Genomic DNA, 26,779 nt, shown 5'->3' on the forward strand with positions numbered 1-26,779 from the left:
GGGAGGCCACACATGTTTATTAGGCGGGTCCTGACACCTGCCTGCGGGGAAGCACCACCGAGACCAGAGCCTGGGTGCCATGGGGTGCCGGGACAGGCCGGTGCATAGCAGCGGCTGCGCCTAGCCGCGCTCGCAGATGACCTCGACCACACTAGGCTCCATGGGCACAGGGTCTGGGCAGCGCAGGGCAGCCGAGGCCACCACTTCGTCTAGCAGCAAGTGCACGAGTTCTTCGTCGGCCACAAAACGCCACAGGTAGAGCTGCAGAAAGTGGCAGTCCACTTGCACCTGCTGCAGCCCGAAGCGCCCAAAGGTGCGCAGCCGCACACACTCCAGCAGCGTCTTCAGGCTGATCTTGATGATGCCAGTCAGCACCGACACCTGCACGCAGGGACACAGGGATGCAGCTTGGGGACAGCAGGTGTTGGGGGGGGCACCCAAGTTCCAAGCAGGGGCCCGGGAGACATACGATGGAAATAGCTGGGATGAGGCAGAAAGTCTCCGGGGCCAGATAAGAGGGGAGGGATACAATGTTAGCGCCGTCATCTGGAGGGCAGGGGACAGGTAGGGCCCAGCAATCAGAGGCATCCCTGAGCTTGGGGTGAGGTGGGGCAGGGACCATGGGTGAACAGAAAACCCTGGGGAGGACCCAAGACCACTGTGGTGATAAGGACAAGGGCAAAGAGTAATCCCAGGTCAGCACCCAGACTCAGGCTGGGCACACACCAAGCCTGGGACAAGAGCTGTGGGATTTGGGGGCAGGGCACTCTGTACTACCTAAAAACAGCCCTAGATACAGAGACTGGAGGGTCAAGGTCACCCCCAGTTGGTCACAGAGTCCTGGGGCTCCTTGGGCAGGTGTGGGGCTGCTCCAACCAACCCTCCCCGGGCTCCCTGGAAGTCTGAGTCACGTTGGAAGTCGGACCTTGTTGAACTCCACAGGGCTGAACACATCAATACGTTCAGAGAATAGCTTCTGGATATTGCTCAAGAGGTTGGTGTCCATCGGGGCACTGGATTGGGGAAGACAAGGAATCAGAGCCCGCCCTGCACCTTCGCCCTCTTTTGTCCCTTCCCCCTGGGGCTCCCCTGACCAGCCAGACCTGGGGGTATAGCTGGGGGCGTAGCGGCCCTGCTGCCGAGAGCTGCTGTACACGGAGAAGGTCCTCTTGCTGGAGTCGCTGCTCTGGGCCTTGCGAACACCCTCTTCGTACAGGAGCCCCACCTGGTGGTAAAAAGAGGTACTGCAAGGAGGCCCGAGTCAGGGGAAACCACCAGCCCATCGGTGCTGAGGACGCCCTAAGTCAGCTACTCAAGCATTACAAGGATCACAGGGTAATCACCGCGGGGCCTGCTATTTAGTAGGTACATGGTCGCTATTTATAGAACCAGTGGAGTGGGGCAAAGGCAGGATACAAGAGTTGGTCTGAGGCCTAATCTTCAGCACCAGCACCAACCCTGCCCTGACTTCCTGGGTAACCCTGAGCCTCTGCTTCTCCACAGGTAAGATAGGGGCGAAAATGTCATAATCCTGGGCTGAGGAGGAACAAGACCGTGGACATAGGCACTGCCCAGCCCCTTTCGTCTTCATCCTTGGAGACTTGTTCCCTTGGGGTTCCCTCACAGACGCCCTGGCTACAGAACTGGCCCTGTGAGAAGCCCAGATACACATGTCCCCTCCTCCAGGCAGGGACTGCTAGTGATCCTCTGCTGCCCCAGCCCCTCTTGAAGGGACAGCACCCCCAGCCTGCGTCAGGGCTCCCCCGGCCAGCCTGGGCAGCACCTGCACGTCGATGGCGGTGGTATCCTCCACCACCCGCTTCATGACAGCCCGCACATTCCGGGGCTCCAGAGTGCTGAGCCAGTCGCGAGTTTCCACGCTTTTGCGCAGCATCTGTGATATGACCAGGCCCTGCACCTTCACGTAGTGGGTCAGCAGTCGCCGCGCCGTTTCCCTGGCCTCTGCACACAGTGTGCTCACGGGCGTCACTGGGAACTGATCCTGAGCCAAGGAGGCAGAGGACAGAGGGAGTGGGTATGGGGGGCAGCTCAGGGGCCACTGCCAACCAGGAGCTGGGCACAGATTGGGCAAGGTGGAGGCTGGGGTACACACAGGCAGCTGGTCTGAGGTCTGGCCATGAGGACACTGTCCAGCCACCTACATTCCCAGCAACACCATTCCCTGCCCCGCTAGGAGCTAGTGCTTCACCTGCACCAGAAACTGTTCATCAGTGAGAGTGAGGATGTAGGAGATGGTGGCCGTCTCGTAGTCCAGGCAGAGGCGGGAGAGCAGCAGGAGCAGGGCAGGTGGTGTGGCACCCCCCTTCTCCCCAGGGCTGTCGCAGAAGCTCTGAGCCGTCTGGCACATAGAGCGGATGAAGCCCACGATGAGGCCCTCACGGACACCCTCACTGCAGAACTCACCCTGCAAGGAGAATGTGCCCAGGTCCATAGCAGGTCCCCTCTTCCAGGTAGGGCTGTTAATGACCCTCTGCTGGGGCTCTAAGTGCCCCAGCCCCCTCTGCAAGGGACAGCATCATCCTGCATTCTAAGTACCCCGGAGCAACTTCCCTGAGTGGGGGCAGAGAAAGCCAACACTGGGGACCCCACCAAGCCCTGCTTCTCAGCCCAGCTGCAGATGCCCCGAGCCTTCCCCACTCCCCAGACCATGCATAAGAACCTGAAACCACACCCAGAGTGCCTGGTTTCCCCAGTTTCCCAAGCACTGGTATAAAAGGTTTTGGAGGGTCAACCAGCAGGTTGAACAAGGAACACCCAAGAGGAGGCGTACCCGGAAGTAGGGCTTGTTGGAGAAGGACACCTCTTTGGCGGTGAAAAGGTGCACTGCTGCCAGAGAGGCCTTAATGTGGCTCAGGATGGAGCTGGCCACGTTAGCCAGCAACTCGGCCAGGCCAGGGCCCTCCTTCCCAGCCACGCGAGGCGCTGCCAGCGCCTGGCGGACGTCGGTCAGGCAGCCCAGGAAGGCCGCCCGGAGACCCTGCAGGTGGTGGCCCAGGCGCTCGCGGGCCACTCGTTCCACGATCTCCGTGGCAGCGTCTGCGAGCCCAGCAGCGGCCAGCAGGGCCCCAGGAGCCCGCAAGCGCCGGTGGAAGCGGTCCAGCGCCCGCACCAGCAGTGAGTTGTCACCACCACCCTGCTCCTGCGCCAGCCGCCGCTCCACCAGCGCAAAATAGCGGCTGCCCAGCTCCCGGGCGAAGGCCGCCAGCTTCTCGGCACCTGCTGGGCCCTGGGCCGCAAACAGCTCCTGGTAGGCCGCCGCCACCTGGCAGAGGCCGCCCACGAAGCCACTGCCTCCACGGTCGGTGAACTCTAACACGTCGGGAGCCGGAGGCGAGGGCCCCAGCTCGGCCTCCAGGCTTCTCAGCTCCTTCTCCAGCCGGCCGCGGGCGTGCGCCAGGAACTCCTCGCACAGCTCCTCCGCAGGCTCGCCCAGGGCCAGCAGCAGCTCCACGCACTCTGCCTGCTCCGGGGCGCCTGAGCCGCCCTCCCTGCACGAGGGAGAGGTAGTGAAGGGCAGGGCCGGGGCTGCCGGTGGATGGGGCAGGAGCAGGAAAGCAAAGCACACACAGGGCTGGGCGACAGCTCCAGGAGGGCCCAGGAGCCGGGCACAGATGGGGCTCGGGGCTGGCGGGAGCGCTGGGGTCAGGGCAGAGGGGCCACACCTGAAGCGCTGCCGCAGCTGCTGGGCCAGACGGGCCGTAATGACCTGGCAGTCGTCCTGGATGGCGCGGAACGAGGGCAGGTGTTGGTACTGCTGCAGCACGGCCTGCGCGCGGCCCTGGTAGCGCACCGCCTGCCCGTAGGCGCCCAGTTCCACGCACTTGGTGAGGCGCGAGGGCAGTTCAAAGAGGAACTGCAGCTTCCGCAGCAGCGCATGGACCCCTAGGGGATGGAGGGTGACGTTAGCCCCAGAGCCCCAGGAAAGGCCCACTGCAGGCCCTGCCCGGCGGCGCCCACCTGCCAGCTTGGTGATGCGCTCGTGGCGGTCCTGCAGCGTGGCGCTGATGCGAGCGCTGAAGTCGGTGATCACTGCCATGTTGGTGGCCAGCCGGTCCATCTCATCCTCCATCTTCCGGAAATCGTTCTTCATCTTCCGGATGGTGTCTAGGAGGGCAGGGGCGGGGAAAAGGGGAGAGCAGGTGACTGCAGGGCGGGCGCAACCTCAGCTCGTTCTCACTCACCCCTTCACAGACGCCCCAGCTTGCTCCAGGGGCGCATGAATGATTCGAGAGAAAGGACTGTGAGGGCGCGGGTCACAGCGCACATGGGGGCGGGGGAGGGGGTTTATGTTCCCAAAGCAGGCGTCACTCACATACCCCCCGTGACCCCCTAGCCCTGGTGCCCAGGAGAGCCAGCCCTCAGACTTAGTCCAGATCCGAAGCAGGCCGCAGGTGCTTAGCCAGCTGCCACCACTGTGCTACACTGTGCTCCATCAGACCATAAGCAGCCAAGGCAGGGACCGCTGGCTCCCAGGCGCATCTGCGTGCCCAGCGCACTGCCCGGAGGAGGCAATACATTCTTGTTCACCCTCATCTCCTTTCCAGACCTCCCAAAGCCTTTCACGTGCTTTCCGGAACATGGGCTGTCTTCTCTGAATGGCCCTTTCCCTTTGGTCCTGATAGAATCCTGCCTAGGGAGGCTGTTCTTCTTTTCATACACCAGGTGCCTGGGAGTCTGGTCCCTTCATGCTTCTAAATCATGCCTAGACCTCCTCTCTTCAAAACCCCGGCTTCTCGGAAGACCATGCCATCAAGCCACAACCCTCCTCTTTGCTGTCTCTACTGTCCTCCGACACTCCTCTCAGTTCCCGATCACTGCCTCCTCTTGTCCTCCTCCTGTCACCTCCTTGTGCACATCCACATGGATGAGCCTTCCAACGTTCCTGACTGTTCACTAACCACCTCAATTCCACCTATTCTTTTTTTTTTTTTTTTTTTTTTTTTTGAGACTGAGTCTTGCTCTGTCACCCAGGCTGGAGTGCAGTGGCGCCATCTCGGCTCACTGCAAGCTCCGCCTCCCGGATTCACACCATTCTCCTGCCTCAGCCTCCTGAGTAGCTGGGACTACAGGCGCCTGCCACCACGCCTGGCTAATTTTTTGTATTTTTAGTAGAGACGGGATTTCACCATGTTAGCCAGGATGGTCTCGATCTCCTGACCTCGTAATCCGCCCGCCTCGGCCTCCCAAAGTGCTGGGATTACAGGCGTGAGCCACCGTGCACGGCCAATTCCACCTATTCTTGCATTTTCCTTTTCTGATCCACCCTCTCCTTGCCATCACCAAGAACTGCCCCCTCTAAAATCTCAGCCTCAAGCCACGCTGCCTTTGTAATTCGGGCCACTCACCCTTTCTGCCCTCTCTGACAATCCGTTGGTCTCTGCAGGAAGTCTGGACACACTGACCCCAGCACCTGGTCCCTGTTCACAATGCCCCTCCTGGCTTCACTTCCTTCCCCCTCACTCCTCTCAGAATTTGGGGTCCTCCATCAGCATCATCACACGTTCGCAAGCCCCCTTGCCTCTCTTGCCCCACCCGCCTCCATTACTTGTCAGACAAAACCCTAGTGCAGGTTAAGCCCAATGAGCCACTTACCCCTGGCACCTGAACCAATCACCCCAACTGGTCTCCCTTTAAACTTTATGACCTCAAGTCCCAAAGTGGCACTCCACACTGCCCAGCCATCCTTCCAAACCTTCTAGTGGGTCTATTTTCCCATTTTCCAAAGTAACATTTTCTCCTCAGCCCTCAAAACTCCAATACAAGGCTGGGCTCATTGGCTTATGCCTGTAATCCCAGCACTTTGAGAGGCCGAGGCAGGTGGATCACTTGAGGTCAGGAGTTTGAGACCAGCCTGGCCAACATGGCGAAACCCCAGCTCTACTAAAAATAAAAAAATTAGCCAGGCGTCATGGTGTACCTGTAATCCCAGCTACTCGGGTGGCTGAGGCAAGAGAATCACTCGAACCTGGGAGGCGGAAGTTGCAGTGAGCTGAGATCGTCCCACTGCACTCCAGCCTGGACAACAGAGCGAGACTCTATCTCAAAAACAAACAAAAAACAACAAAACTTCCAATACATGCTCACTACCTCTCAACTGGGACCCTGCTTCATACACGTACTTCATGGAGAAAATAAAAGCAAACATCAACTCCCTCTAAATCTGCAAAGCAAACAGACTTCTGTGCACAGTCTACGACTTCTGCTCTCCCTCTCCTGAGAAGTCTCATCCAATCCTGCAGCTGTGGTGACTGAGACACTTCTGACTCTTGTCCTGACCAGAGCGCTGCCTAATGACCTATTTAACAGCTTGATGGGGACAGTGCACAAAGAGCTTACACGTAACACCTCCAAAACAAAACTCTTGGCCTTTCGGAAGTCATCTTTGATTCTTACCTGTCTTTCACCTAGTGATATGGTTAAGCTTTGTGTCCCAACCAAATTTCATCTTGAATTGTAATCCCATAATCCCCACGTGTCAAGGGAGAGAGCAGGTAATTGAATCACGGGGGCGGCTCCCCCATGCTGTTCTCGTGATAGTGAGTTCTCACCAGATCTGATAGTTTTTTTTTTTTTTTTTTTTGAGACAGAGTCTCGCTTTGTCGCCCAGGCTGGAGTGCAGTGGCGCGATCTCTGTTCACTGCAAGCTCCGCCTCCCAGGTTCACACCATTCTCCTGCCTCAGCCTCCCAAGTAGCTGGGACTACAGGCGCCCACCACCACACCCAGCTAATTTTTTGTATTTTTAGTAGAGATGGGGTTTCACCATGTTAGCCAGGATGGTCTCGATCTCCTGACCTCATGATCCGCCCACCGTGGCCTCCCAAAGTGCTGGGATTACAGGTGTGAACCACCGCACCCGGCGAGATCTGATGGTTTTATAAGGGGCTCTCCCTGCTTCACTTGGCACTTCTCCTTCCTGCTGCCTTGTGAAGAAGACACCTTGCTTCTCTTTCACCTTCTGCCATGATTGTAAGTTTCCCGAGGCCTCCCCAGCCATGCTGTGAACTGTGTCAATTAAACCTCTTTCCTTTATAAGTTACCCAGTCTTGGGCAGTTCTTTATAGCAGTATGAACCCGGATTAATATACCTAGTAATCAATCCATTACCAAGTCATGGAAGGTCTACCTGCAACATTTTCTTTCTAAGCCACTATCGTCTCTTGTCCAACAATTGCCAACATTTCCCAACTAATTTCCCTAATTCCATTGAACATACCAACAATGTTCATAAAGAAAGGCGAAGAGGATAAGACAGAAATGTGTATCTGTAACAGGAGATATTTTTGTTTTGTTTTGTTTGAGAAAGAGTCTCACTCTGTCGCCCAGGGTGGAGTGCAGTGGCGCGATCTCAGCTCTGGAGGCTCTTGGAGGGTGGCACACCCGGGGAGGGTATGGAAACTCCACGCTCCTTCTCCTACACCTCGCCCTATGCACCTCTTCATCTGTACCCTTTGTAACATCCTTTGTAATAAACTGGCAAATGTGCTATCCTAAGCTCTGTGAGCTGCTCCAGCAAACTGAGCCCAAAGAAGGAGTAATGGAAACCCCTACCTGGAGCCAGTTGGTCAGAAATTCTGGAGGCCTGAGGCCCCGACCTGCAGCTAGTGTCTGAAAGCGGACAGGCAGACTTGGGACTGAACTAGTGCCTGAAGGGAAGCAGACCTGGGGACTCAGCCCTCAACTCATGGAATCTGATGCTCTCTGGGTAAATAGTGTTGGAATTAAATCAGAGGACACCAGCGGGTGTCTGCTGCTTGGTGTGTGGGGAAGAAACCCAACACATTTGGTCACAGAACTCTCCTGTGGTCATGATTGTGGTGATGTGAGAGCATAGGAAGCACACAGTTTGCATTTTTCCCAAACAATGTCATAAAATATATACAAACCTTTCCATATGGTAGGTCACAAAGAAAAAAACCTCATTCTTTTTTTTTTTTGAGACAGGGTCTCCCTCTGTCGCCCAAGCTGCAGTGCAGTGGCGCGATCTCAGCTCACTGCAACCTCCATCTCCTGGGTTCAAGCGATTCTCCTGCCTCAGCCCTGAGTAGCTGGGATTACAGGCACGTGCCACCATGCCTGGCTAATTTTTGTACTTTTAGTAGAGAGGGTTTCACCATGTTGGCCAGACTGGTCTCTGACCTCAAGTGATCCACCCGCCTTGGCCTCCCAAAGTGCTGGGATTACAGGCGCGAGCCACCGTGCCCAGCCGAAAAAACCTCATTGTTAACCAATTATGAGGTCAGAAAAGGAAATCAAAACTGAAATTGCAGCATGGGTAAAATACCAAGAAAACACTAAATTGGTAAGGGCTTGGTGAATTCTATGGATGAAATGGATGATTTGCTACAAAAATAGGATTTACCAAAATGGATTGCAAAAAACAAGAAAACAGAAACAGAAAAAATAGAAAATGTTGTGAAAGAAAGGTCCTCCTCCCCTTTCCCCTCCACACAAAGGCATCTGGCCCAGATGTCCAGGGGTGTGGCGGCGGCTTGAAGGACAGTGCCTTCCAATTCTCTGTGTAAACACTGCCCCAGCAGAGAAACAAGAACAGCTCTCACACAAACTTGATGGAACAAACATAACACTGTTATGAAAACATAACAGAAATACTTCACATATACACATTCATATCTCTTACAAATAGAGATGCAAGGATGAATTAAATAAACAAATGGAGATGCACAGATAAATAAGCAAAATCCAGCAGCATATTAAAATACTAATTGATAAACACAAAAGGGTTTTTGTTTCATGAATGCCAGGATGACTCAAAATTAGAGGATCTCATAATAATTTGCCATGTTAATAGATGAGATATTTCAACATCTATTCTTGATTTTTAAAAAACTCTCAATAACATATGAGCAGCTAAATATTTCCCTAACCTCCAAAACTCAGTATCATGTTTACCGAGGCAGTGCTAGAAGCACTCCAATTAAAGTCAAAACATGGCAAGTACAACCTTGATTGCCAACGTTATCTACATTGTTCTGGGGCATTAGCCAACTCAGCTAGAGTCATGAGATATATTATGGAGATACACAAATTGGAAAGGAGGGAAAAGTATCACTATTTGCAGATGATATAATCAAATAAATAGGCCAGCCGCGGTGGCTCATGCCTGTAATTCCAGCACCTTGGGAGGCCGAGGCAGGCAGATTACTTGAGGTCAGGAGTTTGAGACCAGCCTGGCCAACATGGTAAAACCTGTCTTTACCAAAAATACAAAAAGTAGTTGGGCGTGGTGGCAGGTGCCTGTAATCCTAGCTACTGGGAAGGCTGAGGCAGGAGAATCGCTTGAACCCTGGAGGCAGAAGTTGCAGTGAGCCGAGATTGTGCCACTGCACTCTAACCTGGGTGATAAAGCAAGACTCTGTCTCAAATAATAATAATTGAATAAATAGAAAGCCCTAAAAAAAAAAAAAAACCTGTAAACGTTACTATAAACAATAAGAGATACCACTTTTCACTTCTCAGACTGTCAAAGATTGAAAGAGGTATTCTTTTCTTTGCTGGTGGTTATGCAAACTGATCAGCATTTATAAAGAAGAATCTGGAAATATCTAACTGCAATCACTTGTGAGCCTTCACACACCCACACCTGCTCTGTGTGTGGCTCTGGGACTGTGGGAATGTTCTCCAAGCAACGCTGGGAATCTACCCCACTTGGGGAGACAGCTGGAAGGGTGAGTAAGGGGAAAAGCATTGATGTCAATTTGACAAGGAACAAACAGACACAAAAAATGCAGGAAAAAAATACTAGAGAAAATCCAAGAGAAAGAACTGCCTGAGACAAAGAATCTACAGGGCTCACATCTGTAGAGCTATTAAGGGATTTTTTTTTTTTTAATTACATGGAAAGGTAGATCACGTATCAGCAACATGGACTTTTCATTTTAACAACACAGTCCACAGGAAAGGATCATTTAGCCCTCTTAGAGATGATTTCATAAAAAGGAAGGTTACTAAGGAATAAAATCACATGATATGAAACATCTATATTACTTTTGGGACCATAGGGACCATTGCCTGCATTTTGTTGGGAAAATCATAATTTTTTGGGGTTTCTTTGCTTGAGATAGGGTCTTGCTCTGTCTACAGGCATGGTGGTGCACACTTATAATCCCAGCTACTCAGGAGGCTAAGGCAGGAGAATCACCTGAACTGGGGAGGCGGAGGTTACAGTGAGCCAAGATGGCATGCAGTGGTGCAAACACAGCTTACTGCAGCCTTGAACTCTGGGGCTCAAGTGATCCTCCTACCTTAGCTTCTGAAGTAGCTGGGACTACACACAAGCGCCATCACACCCGGCTAATTTTTTAATTTTTGTTTAAATTTTGTGTAGAGATGGGGTCTCTCTATGTTGCCCAGGCTGGTCTCAAACTTCTGGGCTCAAGCAATGCTCCCACTTCAGCCTCCCAAAGTGCTGGGAGCACAGGAGTGAGCCACTGTGCCTGGCAGGAAAATTTTTCTTGCCAATTCATAGATGATGAACTAAAGGACATAGCAAAGGCAGCGCTATGCAGTGAAAAACAATAAAAGCAGAGCCGAGGCTGAGGTTCGTAAAGGGATCATGGGCTACTGATCTAAGGGAGACAGACAGAGGCTTGGCAGTTGATGAGGCATTTGGTCTTCACCCAGTGAATTACTGGTTTTGTTTACAGGCCATGTGACACAATCTCCTTCCAGGTCTGCCAAAAGCTACCATGAAAAGAGCAGACTCTTTTGGTAGTGGGTGTTTGAGCCCATGACACTTAGGGGATACCTCAAGAAGGAAACTTGAATCCAACTTCTAAAGGGTAAAATCCAAACACTGAGTTGTTAGGAAAATAGAGTAAAAGAAAACCCAACACTGCTGTGTGCTGTCATTGTCGCTGCCTTCCTAGCCATGGAGCCATTAAACTGGAGATAAAAGTTGTACCATATCCAAAAACAACAGTGAAAAGCATCCGTACCATTCAGTCATAAAGACTACACTGTTTATCTTTGCATTTCAAGCTTGTTAAGAAAAGCAGGCCGGGCACGGTGGCTCACGCCTGTAACCCCAGCACTTTGGGAGGCCAAGGCAGGTGGATCACCTGAGGTCACCAGCCTGGCCAACATGGTGAAATTCCGTCTCTACTAAAAATACAATAATTAGCTAAGTGTGGTGGCAGGTGCCTGTAATCCCAGGTACTTGGGAGCCTAAGACAGGAGAATCACTTGAACCCTGGAGGCAGAGGTTGCAGTGAGCCGAGATTGGGCCACTGCACTCCAGCCTGGGTGACAGAGCAAGACTCTGTCTCAAAAAAAAAAAAAAAAAAAAAAAGCTCGTTAAGAAAAGCAGTTTGCAACCAGGGAACCAGGGAGAGTGAAAGCCATCTGGATGCAAGGATGTTGGCTGCCTTGGGAGGGGACTGGGTGGTAACTGGTAGGAGGCTCAGGGGGCTTTGCTGGTTATGCTGTTTCCCGACCTGGATGCTGATTATGTGACTGTGTTCCCTTTGTGAAATCCATGGAGCTGTCCACTTGTGTGCACTTTTCTGTATGTCTGTTAATTTTCTTTTTTTTTGAGACAGGGTCTGGCTCTGTCACCCAGGCTGGAGTGCAGTGACACTATCTTGGCTCACTGCAACCTCTGCCTCCCAGGTACAAGCCTTCCACCTCAGCTTCCTGAGCAGCTGGGACTACAGGGACATGACACCACACTCAGCTAATTTTTGTATTTTTTGTAGAGACGGGTATAACCTGTTGGCCAGGATGGTCTCGAACTCCTGAGCTCAAGCAATCTGCCTGCCTCTGCCTCACAAAGTGTTGGGATTACAGGCGTGAGCCACCACACCTGGCCTCTGTTAATTTTCAGTGAAATGTACTGTCAAAGACTGCTTTGTCTTTGCCTGGAGAAAAGAATTAGAAGAGGCTTTTCCCTGTATAATGTTTGAGATCTTTCTAATTTTGACACAAGTAAATGCATTATTACATAATGAAACTCAATGTCTAGGTGAGAGGTTGGCAAACTACAGCCTGCGGGCCAAATCTGGCTCGATGCCTGGTTTTCTTTTTAATTGGGATATAATTGACATACCAATTCAGTGGTTTTTAATATGTTTAATATATTCACAAGGTTGTACAAACAACCTCACTATGTAATTCCAGAACATTTCATCATCCCCTGAAGAAACCCTGTAACCCTCGGCAGTCATTCCTTATTCCCCCACTCCTAGAACTTGGCAACCATTAATCTAGTTTCTGTCTCTATGGATTTGTCTATTCTCTACAGAATACATTTAACAGAAATGGAATCATAGGCATAGGAAACATTAGCATGTTTCCAAGGTTAATCTATGTTGTAGCCTGTGTCAGTATATCTATTTTTATGGCTGAATAATATTCCACTGTGTGGATATTTGTTTATATTCATTCATCAATTGATGGCCATTTGGATTGCTTCCACTTTGTGACTATTATAAAAAGTGCTGCTATTGGCCACGCATGGTGGCTCATGCCTGTAATCCCAGTACTTTTGGAGGCCGAGGCAAGCGGATCACTTGAGGTCAGGAGTTCAAGACCAGCCTGGCCAACAAGGTGAAATCCCGTCTCTAGTAAATATACAAAAAAAAAAAATTAGGCGGGTGCGGAGGTGCACACCTATAATCCCAGCTACTCAGGAGGCTGAGGCAGGAGAATCGCTTGAACTGGGGAGGCGGAGGTTACAGTTAGCCAAGATGGCACCACTGTACTCTAGCCTGGGTGACAGAGCTAGACTCCATCTCAAAAAAAAAAAAAAAAAAAAACCAAAAAAACGCTGCTATGAACACTTGTGTACATGTTTTTGTGTGAACATATGTTTTCAATTCTCTTTGGTATATTCCTAGGAGTAAAACTGCCAGATTACATGGTAACCTTGTGTGTGGTTTTGAAGAATGGTCAAACTGTCTTCCACACTGGGTGCAGCATTTTGTGGTTTGGATTTGCATTTCCCTGACCTAATGATGTTGAGCATATTTATATGTGCTTTTTGGCCACTTGTATGTTTTCTCTGGAGAAGTGTCTATTCAAATCCTTTGCCCATTTTAAATTAGGGTTATTTGTCTTTTTAGCCCTGAGCTAAAAAACGTTCTTTATATGTTCTGAACACTAGATTTTTATTAGATAACTTTCAAATATTTTCTCCCATTCTGTGGGCTGTCCTTTTATTTTTATTTTATTATTACTATTATTTTTGAGACGGAGTCTTGCTCTGTTGCCCAGGCTGGAGTGCAGTGGCGCAATCTCGACTCACTGCAACCTCCGCCTCCTGGGTTCAAGCGATTCTCCTGCCTCAGCCTCCTGAGTAGCTGGGACTACAGGTGCCTGCCACCACGCCTGACTAATTTTTGTATTTTTACTAGAGATGGGGTTTCACTATATTGGCCAGGCTGGTCTTGAACTCCTGACCTCAGATGATCTGCCCACCTCAGGCTCCCAAAGTGCTGGGATTACAGGCATGAGCCACCGGGCCCAGCCTTATTTTTTTTATTGTTATTTTTTGAAATAGGGTCTCTCTCTGCCACTCAGGCTGGAGTGCAGTGGCACTATCTCAGTTCACTGCAGCATCAACCTCCTGGGCTCAAGTAATCTTCCCACCTCAGCCTCCCAAGTAGCTGGGACTACAGGTGTACACCACAATCTGTGGCTATTTTTTGTATTTTTGGTAGAGACGAGGTTTTGCCATGTTGCCCAGGATCCTTTTACTTTCTTGATAGCGTCCTTACAGCACAAGATTTAAATTTTGATGAAGTCCAATATATCTATTTTTATCGTTGGTTATTTGTACTTTGGGTGTCATCCCTAAGAAACTGCTGCATAATCCAAGGTCATAAAAATTTATACCTATGTTTTCTTCTAAGAGTTGTATAGGCCAGGTGCGGTGGCTCACGCCTGTAATCCCAGCACTTTGGGAGGCCAAGGCGGGCAGATCACTTGAGTTCGGGAGTTCGAGACCAGCCTGACCAACATGGAGAAACTCTGTCTCTACTAAAAATACAAAATTAGCCAGGCGTGGTGGTGCATGCCTGTAATCCTAGCTACTCAGGAGGCTAAGGAAGGAGAATTGCTTGAACCCAGGAGGTTGCGGTGAGCAGAGATCACGCCATTGCACTTAAGCCTGGGCAACAAGAGTGAAACTCCATCTCAAAAAAAAAAAAAAAAAAGTTTTATAATTTTAGCTCTTATGTGTAGGTCTATGATTCATTTTGAATTAATTTTTGTAAGTGATGTGAGGTAGGGATCCAACTTCACTCTTATTTTTTTGTTTTTGTGGTTTGTTTGCTTGAGACAGAGTTTTGCTCTCTCACCCAGGCTGTAATGCAGCTGCAGCCTTAACCTCTTGGGTTCAAGCAGTCCTCCCACCTCAGTCACTGGAGTAGATGGGACTACAGGGCTAACTTTTTTTAAAAATTGTTTGTAGAGACTGAGGATTCACTACGTTGCCCAGGCTGGTCTTGAACTCCCTGAACTCAAGTGATCCTCTCACCTCGGCCTCCCAAAGCACTGGGATTACAAGCATGAGCCTCTGTACCCCGCCTTCAACTTCATTCTTTTGCCTGGGGATATCCAGTTGTCCCAGCACTCCACCATGTGTTGAAAAGATTATTCTCCCCATTCAATGACCTTGGCATCCTTATTAAAAATCAGTTGACCTTAAGGATGAGCTTGCAGGAAAAAAAATCAGTTGACTACAGATACATGGGTTTGTTCTGGACTCTCAATTCCATTCAGCTGATCTGGATATCTATCCTATGCCAATATTACACCACCTTAGTTATTGTAGATTTATACTAAGTTTTAAAGCTTGGAAGTGTGCTAGGTACAGTGGCTCACACCTATAATCCCAGCACTTTGGGAAACCAAAGCAGGAGGATCACCTGAGCCCAGGAGTTCAAGACCAACCTGGGCAACAAAGGGAGATCCTGTCTCTACAAATTTTTTTTTTTTTTTTTTTTTTTTTTGAGACATAGTCTCACTCCATCACCCAGGCTGGAGTGCAGTGGCACGATCTCGGCTAACTGCAAACTCTGCCTCCCTGGTTCAAGCGATTCTCATGCCTCAGCCTCCCAAGTAGCTGGAATTACAGGCGTGCGCCATCACACCCAGCTAATTTTTGTATTTTTAGTAGAGATGAGGTTTCGCCATGTTGGCAAGGCTGGTCCCGAACTCCTGACCTCAAGTGATCCACCCACCTCAGCCTCCCAAAATGCTGGGATTACAGGAATGAGCCACCACGCCTAGCCCAAAAAAAATTTTTTTAATTAGTCAGGTGTGGTGGCACACACCTGAGGTCCCAGCTATTCAGGAGGCTGAGGTGGGAGGATCATGAGCCTGGGAGGCCAAGATTACAGTGAACTGCGATCATGCCACTGCATTCTAGCCTGGGCCACAAAATGAGAACAAACTCCGTCTCCAAAAAAAACAAAAAACAAAAAACTTGGAAGTGTGAGTCTTCCAACTTTGTTCTTCTTTTACAAGGTTATTTGGGAAATTCTGGGTCTCCTGCAATTCCTCATACAATTTTATGCTGTTTGTCAATTTCTGCAAAAAAAAAAAAAAAAAAAAAAAGTCAGTTGGAAAAGTGATAGGGAAGACACTGAATCAATTTGGGAAGTATTGCCATCTTAAATAGTAAGTTAAAACATAAAGTTCTCTGATCAATGAACATGGAATGTCTTAATTTATTTAGGTCTCCTTTAACTTCTTTTTTTTTTTTTTTTTTTTTTTTTTGAGACGGAGTCTTGCTCTGTCGCCTAAGCTGGAGGGCAGTGGCGCGATCTCAGCTCATTGCAAGCTCCGCCTCCCGGGTTCGCGCCATTCTCCTGCCTCAGCCTCCTGAGTAGCTGGGACTACAGGTGCCCAACATGACACCTGGCTAATTTTTTGTATTTTTAGTAGAGACTGGTTTTCACCATGTTAGCCAGGATGGTCTCAATCTCCTGACCTGGTGATCCGCCTGCCTTGGCCTCCCAAGTGCTGGGATTACAGGCGTGAGCCACCACGCTCAGCCTCCTTTAACTTCTTTCAGTAATGTTTTATAGTTTTCAGTATACAAAATACCGAAAATACCTTCACTTCTTTTATTAAATATATTCCTAAATATTTTATTCTTGATATTACTGTAAATGGAACTGTTCTCTTAGTTTCTTTTTTTTTTTTTTTTTTGAGACGGGGTCTCACTCTGTCACCCAGGCTGGAGTGCAGTAGCACGATCATATCTCATAGCAATCTAACCTCCTGGACTCAAGCAAGCAATCCTCCCACCTCAGCCTCCTAGATAGCTAGGACCACAGGTGCATGCCACCACACAGCTAATTTTTAAAGTTTTTTTTTCGTAGAGGCCAGGCGCAGTGGCTCACACCTATAATCCCAGCACTTTGGGAGGTTAAGGTGGGCAGATCACTTGAGATCAGGAGTTCAAGACCAGCCTGGCCAAACATGGTGAAATCCCATCTCTACTAAAAATACAAAAATTAGCTGATCCTGGTAGCACATACCTATAGTCCCAGCTACTCGGGAGGCTGAGCCGGGAGAATCGCTTGAGCCAGGGAGGCAGATGTTGCAGTGTGCAGAGATCGCGCCTGGGCAACAGAGCAAGACCCTGTCTCAAAAAACAAAAAAAAAGATTTTTTGTAGAGATGGGGGTCTTATTATGTTACCCAGGCTGGTCTTGAACTCCTGGGCTCAAGCGGTCCTCCCACTTCAGCCTCCCAAAATGCTGGGATTACACGCATGAGCCACTGTGCCTGGCCTCATTTAGTTCTTTAGACATCGTTTCCTTTAGCTCTGTGAACATACTTAAAATAACAGATTTAAGCCTTTGAGTAGTAAACCCAATTCTATTGATTACTGGGGTATTTTTCCTGTGAATGGACCATGCTTTCTTGTCTCTTTGCATGTCTCATCAATTTTTGTTCAAAACTAACCATATAAAATATATTGGCTGGGTACCGTGGCTCACACCTGTAATCCCACCACTTTGGGAGGCTGAGGCAGGCAGATCACAAGGTCAGCAGTTTGAGACCAGCCTGGCCAACAGAGTGAAACCCCATCTCTACTAAAACTACGAAAAAAAAAAATTAGCCAGGTGTGGTTGTGGGTGCCTATAATCCTAGCTACTTGGGAGGCTGAGGCAGGAAAATCACTTGAACCTGGGAGGTGGAGGTTGCAGTGAGCCAAAATCGTGCCACTGCACACCAGCCCAGGCAACAGTGCAAGACTACATCTCAAAAAAATAAATAAAATAAAATAAAAAATAAAATACTATATTATGGAAACTCTGGAAATCAGATTATCTTCCCTCCTCGGGTTCATTGTTGCTGCTTGCTGTAGTTGCTGTTTGTTTGTTTACTGAGTTTTCTGAGTTACTAAGCCTGAACTAATTAGTTGCTGAGCAAATACTATATAGTTTGTGTTCTTTTTTTTTGAGACGGAGACTCGTTCTGTCGTCCAAGCTGGAGCGCAGTAGCGCGATTTCCGCTCACTGCAAGCTCTGCCTCCCTGGTTCAGGCCGTTCTCCTGCCTCAGCCACCCGAGTAGCTGGGACTACAGGCACCCGCCACTACGCCCGGCTAATTTTTTGTATTTTTAGTAGAGACGGGGTTTCACCCTGTTAGCCAGGATGGTCTCGATCTCCTGACCTTGTGATCCGCCCGACTAGGCCTCCCAAAGTGCTGGGATTACAGGCATGAGCCACCGCACCTGGCTATAGTTTGTGTTCTTTGTTGTATATAGTCACTAAAATCTTTACTTAGCCAGCTTGGTGGTCAGCTAATAATTGAACAGCAATTTCCTTAAATGCCTGGAACCGGCCAGGTATGGTGGCAGGCACCTGTAATCTTAGGTTTACACAGCTACTTAGGAGGCTGAGGCAGGAGAATCACGTGAACCCGGGAGGCAGAGGTTGCAGTGAGCCGAGATCGCACCACTGCACTCCAGCCTGGACGACAAGAGCAAAACTCCGTCTCAAAAATAAATAAATTAATTAAAATAAAAAATTAAATGCCTGGAACCAATAAATCTCTCTGCCTTTGCTGAGGGGCTCTGTGTGCGTGTTTTGGCACACCTAAAACACTCAGCCAGACAGTTTCTAACTTGGCCTTAGCCTTCACTTCCTGCCTGTGCAGAAATGCCTCAAGATGAGCCAGGCATGAGAGCTTAGGGCATTCTCAGGTCTTTCCTGAGCAAACATACAGCCCTACAAAAGCATGTGGCCTTCAGGCTTCCCGGGAATATGTCAGAGCTTGTCAGAGCCTCTGTGGGTATCTCATTCCTCGGCTTTGCATTAAGGCTTTTTGGTTAGTCTACATCTGTACCAACTATTATCCAGCAACTGGGCAGTCACAACATTGGCCTATAATTATTTTGACAATTAAAAAGCCCTGGTGGCCAGGCATGGTGGCTCACACCTATAATCCCAGCACTTTGGGAGGCTGAGGTGGGAGAACTGCTTGAGCCCAGGAGTTCAAGACCAGCCTGAGCAACATAGTGAGACTTCTTCTCTAAAAATAAACAAACAAAATTAGCCGGGCATGGTGGCGTGCCCCTGTGGTCCCAGCTACTCAGGAGGCTGAGGTGGGGGGATGGCTTGAGCCCAGAAGGTTGAGCCTGCAGTGACCCATGATCGCAGCACTGCACTCCAGCCTGGGTGACAGACCAAGACCCTGTGTCAAAAACAAACAAAAAGCCCCCGTGAAAGGCTTTTAGCATAGGGTATCCTCTAAGTCAGTCAAATAAAGACAAGTCTGTGGTGTGGAATCTCTCAAAAAACCACTGGATAGGTCAAATGATGAACGTCTTTGGGCATGAGGCTTTGAAAGAGCCCTTGCTCCGCTCTATTCCACCTAGTACCAGCAATATGTGCTGTGTTTGTTTGTTTGATTTTTGAGATGGAGTCTCGCTCTGTCGCCCAGGCTGGAGTGCAGTGGTGCGATCTCGGCTCACTGCAACCTTTGCCTCCTGGGTTCAAGCAATTCTTTGCCTCAGCCTCCCGAGTAGCTGGGATTACAGGCGCCCACCACCACGCCCGACTAATTTTTGTATTTTCAGTAGAGACAGGGTTTCACCATGTTAGCCAGGCCGGTCTCGAACTCCTGACCTCAAGTGATCTGCCCGACTCGGCCTCCCAAAGTGCTGGGATTACAAGGCATGAGCTACCGCACCCAGCCATGAGCTGCTATTTTATTTATTTATTTATTTTTTTTTACTGAGACGGAGTCTCGCTCTGTCGCCCAGGCTGGGGGGCAGTGGTGTGATCTCGGCTCACTGCAACCTCTGCCTCCTGGGTTCAAGCAATTATCCTGCCTCAGCCTCCTGAGTAGTTGGGGTTACAGGCGCCTGCCACCACGCCCAACTAATTTCTGTATTTTTAGTAGAGACGGGGGTTTCACCATGTTGGTCAGGCTGGTCTCGAACTGCTGACCTCATGATCTGCCCGCCTTGGCCTCCCAAAGTGCTGGGATTACAGGCATGAGCCACCACACCTGGCCTGAGCTGTTATTTTTTAAAGGCTACAGCTGAGTTGGAGAGCAAGCAGTGGGGCTAGGGTAAGTTCAAACTCCACAGTGTTCCCTATTCTTACCAAGATTCAGCTGTTTTTCTTAAATAAATATTCCCTGGATTGCTTGCTGCAAACCTTGGTTAATTTCCAGAATTCGGAAAAAGTTGTTTCTGACTATTCTGGCTAGATTTTTCATGGCTTTTTTTTTTTTTTTTTTTTTGAGAATGAGTCTTACTCTGTCACCCAGGCTGGAGTACAATGGTGTGATCTTGGTTCACTGCAATCTCCACCTCCTGGGTTCAAGCAATTCTCTCCTGCCTCAGTCTCCCGAGTAGCTGGGATTACAGGTGCCCGCCACCACAACTGGCTATTTTTTTATTTTTTGTTTTTGAGATGGAGTCACCCTCTGTCCCCCAGGCTGGAGTGTAGTGGCTCGATCTTGGCTCACTGTAACCTCTGCTTCCCAGGTTCAAGCGATTCTCCTGCCTCAGCCTCCCTGAGTACCTGGGATTACAGGCACCTGCCACCATGCCTGGCTAATTTTTGTATTTTTAGTAGAGATGGGTTTTCACCTTGTTGGCCAGGCTGGTCTTGAACTCCTGACCTCAGGTGATCCACCGCCTCGGCCTCCCAAAGTGCTAGGATTACAGGTGTGAGCCACTGCCCCCAGCCTAATTTTTTTCATTGCTTTTATGGAGGATAAAAATATTTAATGTATTTACTCCAGCATTTTTGCTGATGTCACTCCAGAACCTCACCGCCCACATTTGTAAATGAAATCTTACTGGAATACAGCCATGTTCTTTCATTTGCATACTGGCTATGATGCTTTCAGGCTACAATGGCAAAGTCGAGTAGCTGCAAGAGACCAGATAGTCCGTAAAGCCTAAAATACTTTTTGGTCCTTTTCAGAAAAAAAGTTTGACAACCCCTGGTTTGTGGTCTAGCCCTGCTCGCTTCATTCCCAACGTTCTTCCTGCACAGGAGAGCTTTCCCAGGGCCTCGGCATAGGTTGTTTCATGAGTCTGTTTATTAACCGTCTCTTTCTCTAGAATGTATGTTCTGTGACAGCTTAATATTGTCTTGTTTGCTGCTATATCCACCATTCAGTGCTTAAGCTGAAAGCCAGGGGTCATTCTTTACATCCAGAGTTCCTCAATACCAGAGCTGTCCACACCCCAGTCTGCTTATCACTGTTCAATTTCACCATTACCATCTTGGTGTCAGATCTCAGAATCTCTGGCCCAACTATTGATATGATGGCCTCGCTTCTGCCACCTCTCCAACCCATTCCTTTTTTTTTTTTGAGACAGTGTCTCGCTCTGTCACCCAGGTTGGAGCGCAGTGGCCCGATCTTGGCTCACTGCAAGCTCCGCCTCCCAGTTTCACGCCATTCTCCTGCCTCAGCCTCCCGGGTAGCTGGGACTACAGGCGCCCGCCACCACGCCCAGCTAATTTTTTGTATTTTTAGTAGAGACAAGGTTTCACCATGTTAGCCAGGAGGGTCTCGATCTCCTGACCTCGTGATCCACCCACCTCGGCCTCCCAAAGTGCTGGGATTACAGGCGTGAGCCACCGCCCCCAGACCCCCACCCCCTTTTTTTTTTTTTTTTTTGAGATGTAATTTCACTCTTGTTGGCCAGGCTGGAGTGCAATGGCACAATCTCGGCTCACTGCAACCTCCGCCCCCTGGGTTCAAGCAATTCTCCTGCCTCAGCCTCCCAAGTAGCTGGGATTACAGGTGTCCGCCACTACACCTGGCTAATTTGTTGTATTTTTAGTAGAGATGGGGTTTCACCATGTTGGCCAGCCTGGTCTCAAATGCCTGATCCACCCATCTCGGCCTCCCAGAGTGCTAGGATTATAGGCATGAGCCACCACACCTGGCTTTTTTTTTTTTTTTTTTTGAGACTAGGTCTTGCTCTGTCACCCAGGCTAGAGTGCAATGGTGAGATTATAGCTCACTGCAATCTCCAACTCCTGGGCTCATGTGATCTACCCACCTTAGCCTCCCCAAGTAGCTGGGTTTAATCTAACAAGTGTGTGCCACCATACCCGGCTATTTTTTTTTTCTAGATATCGGGTCTCACCATGTTGCCCAGGCTGGTCTCAAACTCCTGGGCTCAAGTGATCCTCCCACCTCAGCCTTCCAAAGTGCAAGGATTACAGGCATGAGCCATTGTGCTCAGCCCCATCCATTCCTGCCAGTGCAGCTGGAGGAATCTATTCAAACCAGAAATCTGAGCACATCACTCATTTGTTTTAGCTCTCTGTGGATAAAAGCCAAATCCCTAACCCATTCTGGAAGGTTTCTAGTTAAACTGCACATCTACTACCTACCTGTCTCTGCCCACATCCTGCTTCCCCTCCTGCTACCATAGATGAGCTCCCGGCCCTTTGCTAAGGCCGACGCCTCCATCCCTGCTCTGTTCCACCCCCCTCATTCCTGAGACCTAGTTCCTTTCTCATTTTTCTCTCTCTCTCTTGCCCAGTCAACACACACTCCATGCTACATTACTTTCCTGAGTGTCTCGCCCAAGTCTATCAAATCCATGTCTTGAAACACCTTTCTCACGCAACCTCCACCTCCTGGGTTCAAGCGATTCTCCTGCCTCAGCCTCATGAGTAGCTTGGACTACAGGCATGTGCCACCTTGCTCAGCTAATTTTTGTATTTTTAGTAGAGACAGGGTTTCACCATGTTGGCCAGGCTGGTCTTGAACTCCTAGCCTCAAGTGATCCACCCGCCTCAGCCTCCCAAAGTGCTGGGATCATGGGTGAGAACCCCATGACCGGCCCCTCACTTAAGCTTCTAAGACATCAATGCTCCTGGTTATCCTCGCACTTTTCCAAATGTTTGTTCCTTTTGTGGGATGTACAAAAAGAGCTAAGTCTCAAAATATTATTATACACATTCCAACAAATGGAAAATGTAATCTTACTAAATTCCTGTGAGAAATATCTCAGCACAGAAACTATGATTTCTTGCCATTTTGATGCTGGTATTAGCTAACAGAAAGGTGCCTACTCATGGAATCTGCTTCAAATCAAATAAAAGAACAATGTGTATAGGTTACCACACCCACCACTGTGACACGAGAGTAACAGACATCAGAATGCAACCCCACAGATGCTCCCAGAACATTCCACAGGCTGCAGGTAAACCCTTCAGATCTGGCTCCTGGACTTACTACACGTGGGTGTACAATTACTACAAAAGTCTGAGTAGTACATCTCCTCAAAACAGCACAGAAGCTAGTGTGGAAAATAGTGGAACACTGTCTGGCACTAGAGAATAAAGAGGACAGAAGGAAAAAAAAGCCTCGACATGATCTTTGTGTCCCTTAATATCATGCATCTTCTCTCTTTGCTTAGTTAAGGAGGGAAGGAAGGGAGAAAGAAAGAAAGAGAGGGTCAAGACCACCTTTTCTTCTCTGGAGCAGAAAAGAAAGCTATCAATAATGAGAGAAACTACACCTTACCGAGGTTTCCTTGGTGTCAGGGATTCTTCTTCTTCTTATTATTTTTTTTCAGACAGAATCTTGCTCTGCTGCCTAGGCTGGAGTGCAGTGACGTGATCTTGGCTCACTGCAGCCTCCGCCTCCCAGGTTCAAGTGATTCTCTCACCTCAGCCTCCCGAGTAGCTGGGATTACAGGCGCCTGCCACCACACCCAGCTAATTTTTTTATTTTTAGTAGAGACGGGGTTTCACCATATTGGCCAGGCTGGTCTCGAACTCCTGACCTCAGGTTATCCACCTGCCTCGGCCTCCCAAAGTGCTAGGATTACAGGCATGAGCCACTGTGCCCAGCCCAGTGTCAGGGATCCTTCTTCAGATAGATATTTTCTTTTTTTTGAGACAGGGTCTTGCTCTGTTGCCCAAGTTGAAGTGACGTGGTACAAGCACAGCTCACTGCAGCCTCCACCTCCCAGGCTCATGTGATCCTCCCTCCTCAGTCTCCTGAGTAGCTGGGACTACAGGCATACGCCATCTTGTCTGGCTAATTTTTATTTTTTATTTTTTTGTAGAGATGGAGTCCCACTATATTTCCCAGGTCAATCTTAAACTCTTAGGCTCGAGTGATCCTCCCACTTCAGCCTCCCGAAGTGCTGGGATTACAGGCATGAGCCACCATGCCTGGCCTTTTAAGTGCTTCAGATAAATACATTTCATTTTAAAATTTTATTTTGGGCTGGGCCAGGGACTCACACCTGTAATCCCAGTGCTTTGGGAGGATCCAGAAGGATCACATGAGCCTGGGATGTCGAGGCTGCAGTGAAGCATGATCATGCTACTGCCCTCCAGCCTGGGAGACAGAACAAGACATTGTCTCTAAAAAATAAACAAATAATCTCCTTTTGTCTTTTCTCTCCTTTGGTACTTAAGACAACCCTCTGAGAGCAGCTATTATCTCTATAGTAGTCTGACAACGAAGGCTCAAAGGAAAGGAGGTGAGAATGGAATAATGTCAGAACAAGACTGGAATCTGAGTCTCCCCCCTCTAAATCCCTTGCTGGTTTTCCCAACACAGGTGGGAGAATGGGGGCTGTGAGACTTTGGAGGGTGTGTCCCCGTGGGGATCACCTGTGGCTGAGATGAACTTGTTGTAGTTCTCATAGACCAGGGTCTGCATGTCGCTGTCTAGAGCCCGGATCTGCCGCACCATGTCCGTCTCACTGTCCATCAGCTGGGCCAGAGGGCACTCTCTACGCAGCTGAAGAAGTTGGGTGGTTAGTGTTCGGGTCAGGAGGCATTCATGTCCCCCAGCCTTGCCTGCAGCTGATAGGCTTTCAGTGCAAGAAATCTCTGATCCCCACCCACCCCGCAAACCCGCGCCGGCTGTCAGGAATCCCAGGCATAGGGCCCTAAGTGGCCTAGCTCAGGGGTTACTAGGTTCAACCCTGTTTGGTGTTTGTCAGCATTTGAAATCCTGGGGCTCAGCCTAAGCCCAGCCCCGCGCCTGTCAACGCTTGGGCCACGCCCCCAATCCCGGGCCTATCACATCAGCCCAGGAGACCTCAGATGCCGCATCACCTTAGGCCAGTCCAGTCCTACTCACATCCCCTCAGAAGCCTGAGCTGCTCGTACTCCCTGGCCGAGGCTCGTCCTCTTATGAACCCCTGCTCCCCTCAACCTCACAAAATGTCGGAGGCATGATCTGGGGGAGCAACATAGCAGGTGCCTGGTTCCCTTCCCCCCTCCCCACACCCCCCACCCCCCGCACACACACCTTGTCTAGGTAAACTTCCGGGTCGAAGTGCGCCCCGTTCAGATCAGTCGGGTCCAGGGGGTCGGGCCCCGCGGGGCGTCCCGCTGCCTCCCCTTCCGAGAGGCCGTAGTAAAGCTTCAGCATCCCGTGCGCCTTCCGCCGACGCTCCGGGGCCTCCCCCTCGGGCCCTTCTGGGGAGTCTCCAGGTCCAGACCCCGGGCTAGGCCCGGCGGCAGCTGCCGCCGCCATCGTTCCAACTGCAGCCCACGGGCGTGAGGCTGGAAAGGAAGGGGACGGGGAAGAGGCACTTCCGGGAGCCATAAAGTTGTTGTTGAAACGAGGCAGTCCTTCAGGTGAAACGTCCCCCTGCAGCCCTAGGTCCTTCGAGACTAGAGTTCCCCCGCACCTGTCTTCCCCGGGTGCAAAGGTTCCGGGAGAGCCCTGAATTCCCCCCGTTTCCTGGGTGGAAGCATTTTGTGGAACTGCCTGGGGTTGCTGCTCTCCCAGAAGGGGGACGGGTAGTGGCTCCTCAACCTGCACTCCCGCAGGCAAGCAGCCCACGGAATATGTGCCCAGATGCAATGGACAGATGCGGGACGTGAGGCCAGAGTAGAGTGTTCCTGGGATCCTGCCACTGTCTCGAGACCTGGGCAGTGGCTCAGTTTATCCCATTCCTAAAATTGGGGTATATACTTCACAGGGGGGCTACGAAGATTAAATGCATGTACACTATTCTGTACCATGCCTCTAGCGTAGTTCTTCTTAGGGCCTGGTCCTCTGACGTGCATCAGAATTGCCTTCAGGACTATCGGTAGCGCATTATAAGTCTCTGCGCTGAGCTGCGCCGGGCACTCCCGTAATCCCAGCACTGGGGAGGCCGAGGCGGGTGGATCGCTTGAGCCCAGGAGTTGGAGACCAGCCTGGGCAAAATGGCGAAACTCCGTCTCTATAAAAAAAAATACAGGCCGGGCGCGGTGGCACACGCCTGTAATCCCAGCACTTAGGGAGGCCGGGGCGGGTGGATCACAAGGTCAGGAGTTCGAGACCAGCCTGGCCAATATGGTGACACCCCCTTCTCTATTAAAAATACAAAAATTAGCTGGGTGTGGTGGCGCGCGCCTGTAGTCTCAGCTACTCGGAGACTGAGGCAGAAGAATCGCTTGAACCCGGTAGGCAGAGGTTGCAGTGTGCCTAGATCTTGCCACTGCACTCCAGCCTGGATGACAGAGTGAGACTCTGTCTCAAAAAAACAAAACAAAAATTAGCCAGGATGATGGCGCACACCTGTGGTCCCAGCTACTCGGGAGGCTGAGATGGGAGAATTGCTTGAGCTGTGATGGTGCCACTGCGCTCCAGCCTGGGCGACAGAGCAAGAAAAAAAAAAGACTGGGATTCTCCCAGATCTAGCTTCTTTTTAGAAAGTTCCCAAGTAGTTCTGATACACACTCACATTTAAGAACCCCTAAGGCCGGGCACAGTGGCTCATGCCTGTAATCCCAGCGCTTTGGAAGGCGGAGGTGGGAGAATTGATTGAGCCCAGGAGGTCAATACTGGCCTGGACAACGTAGTGAGACCTGCCCCCTCTCTATTATTGAAAAAAAAAAAAAGAACAGACTCAGCAGAGCTTAAGTGACTGATGGAATGTGCTGAGTGAAGGGTTGGGTGGAAATGTGGAGGATAACTCTCAGGGTTCTCTTTTCCTTTTTTTTTTTTTTTTTGAGTCGGGGTTTTGCTCTGTCATCCAGGCTGGAGTGCAGTGGTACTATCTTTGGCTCACTCCAGCCTTGACCTCCCCTCCCACCTCAGCCTCCTGAGCTGCTCTCCCAGGGTTCTGACTTGGACAAAAGTGCAGCTGTGCACAAAGGTGAAGAGCTCGTGAAGACAGAGAACGATCTGGAGTTCAGATTAGGACACAGAGTTGGAATGGAGGAAAAAGAGAAAAAGACTTTCTTCATCAAAGTGGCCCTTGAAACATTATGTATGAAGGGCTGTTGGAGGAAGGTTGGAATGGAAAAACTCACTGGTTTACTTGTTCTTTGC

At 50.0% G+C, this 26,779-nt stretch overlaps 1 protein-coding gene across 4 annotated transcripts; it reads right to left on the minus strand.

Moving 5' to 3' along the window:
• VPS51 (VPS51 subunit of GARP complex) lies at positions 1 to 25,060 on the minus strand. Of its 4 annotated transcripts, none has more exons than XM_024254936.3 (10): positions 24,761 to 25,060; positions 24,115 to 24,244; positions 3,979 to 4,125; positions 3,684 to 3,903; positions 2,792 to 3,509; positions 2,210 to 2,425; positions 1,784 to 2,002; positions 1,104 to 1,225; positions 926 to 1,013; positions 1 to 381 (listed from the first exon to the last, which is right to left on the minus strand). In XM_024254936.3, exons 1-10 carry the CDS (start codon positions 25,058 to 25,060, stop codon positions 121 to 123), a joined length of 2,421 nt encoding a protein of 806 aa, XP_024110704.2. In that variant the 3' UTR covers positions 1 to 120. The 4 variants fall into 4 exon arrangements, with proteins under 4 accessions (XP_024110704.2, XP_054381617.1, XP_054381619.1 ...); XM_054525642.2 differs by having other exon boundaries at positions 1 to 499; XM_054525644.2 differs by lacking the exon at positions 1,784 to 2,002.
• Between the last annotated feature and the right edge of the window lie 1,719 nt (positions 25,061 to 26,779).

Source organism: Pongo abelii, chromosome 9 (genome assembly GCF_028885655.2).
Source record: "Pongo abelii isolate AG06213 chromosome 9, NHGRI_mPonAbe1-v2.0_pri, whole genome shotgun sequence".
NCBI lineage: Eukaryota > Metazoa > Chordata > Mammalia > Primates > Hominidae > Pongo > Pongo abelii.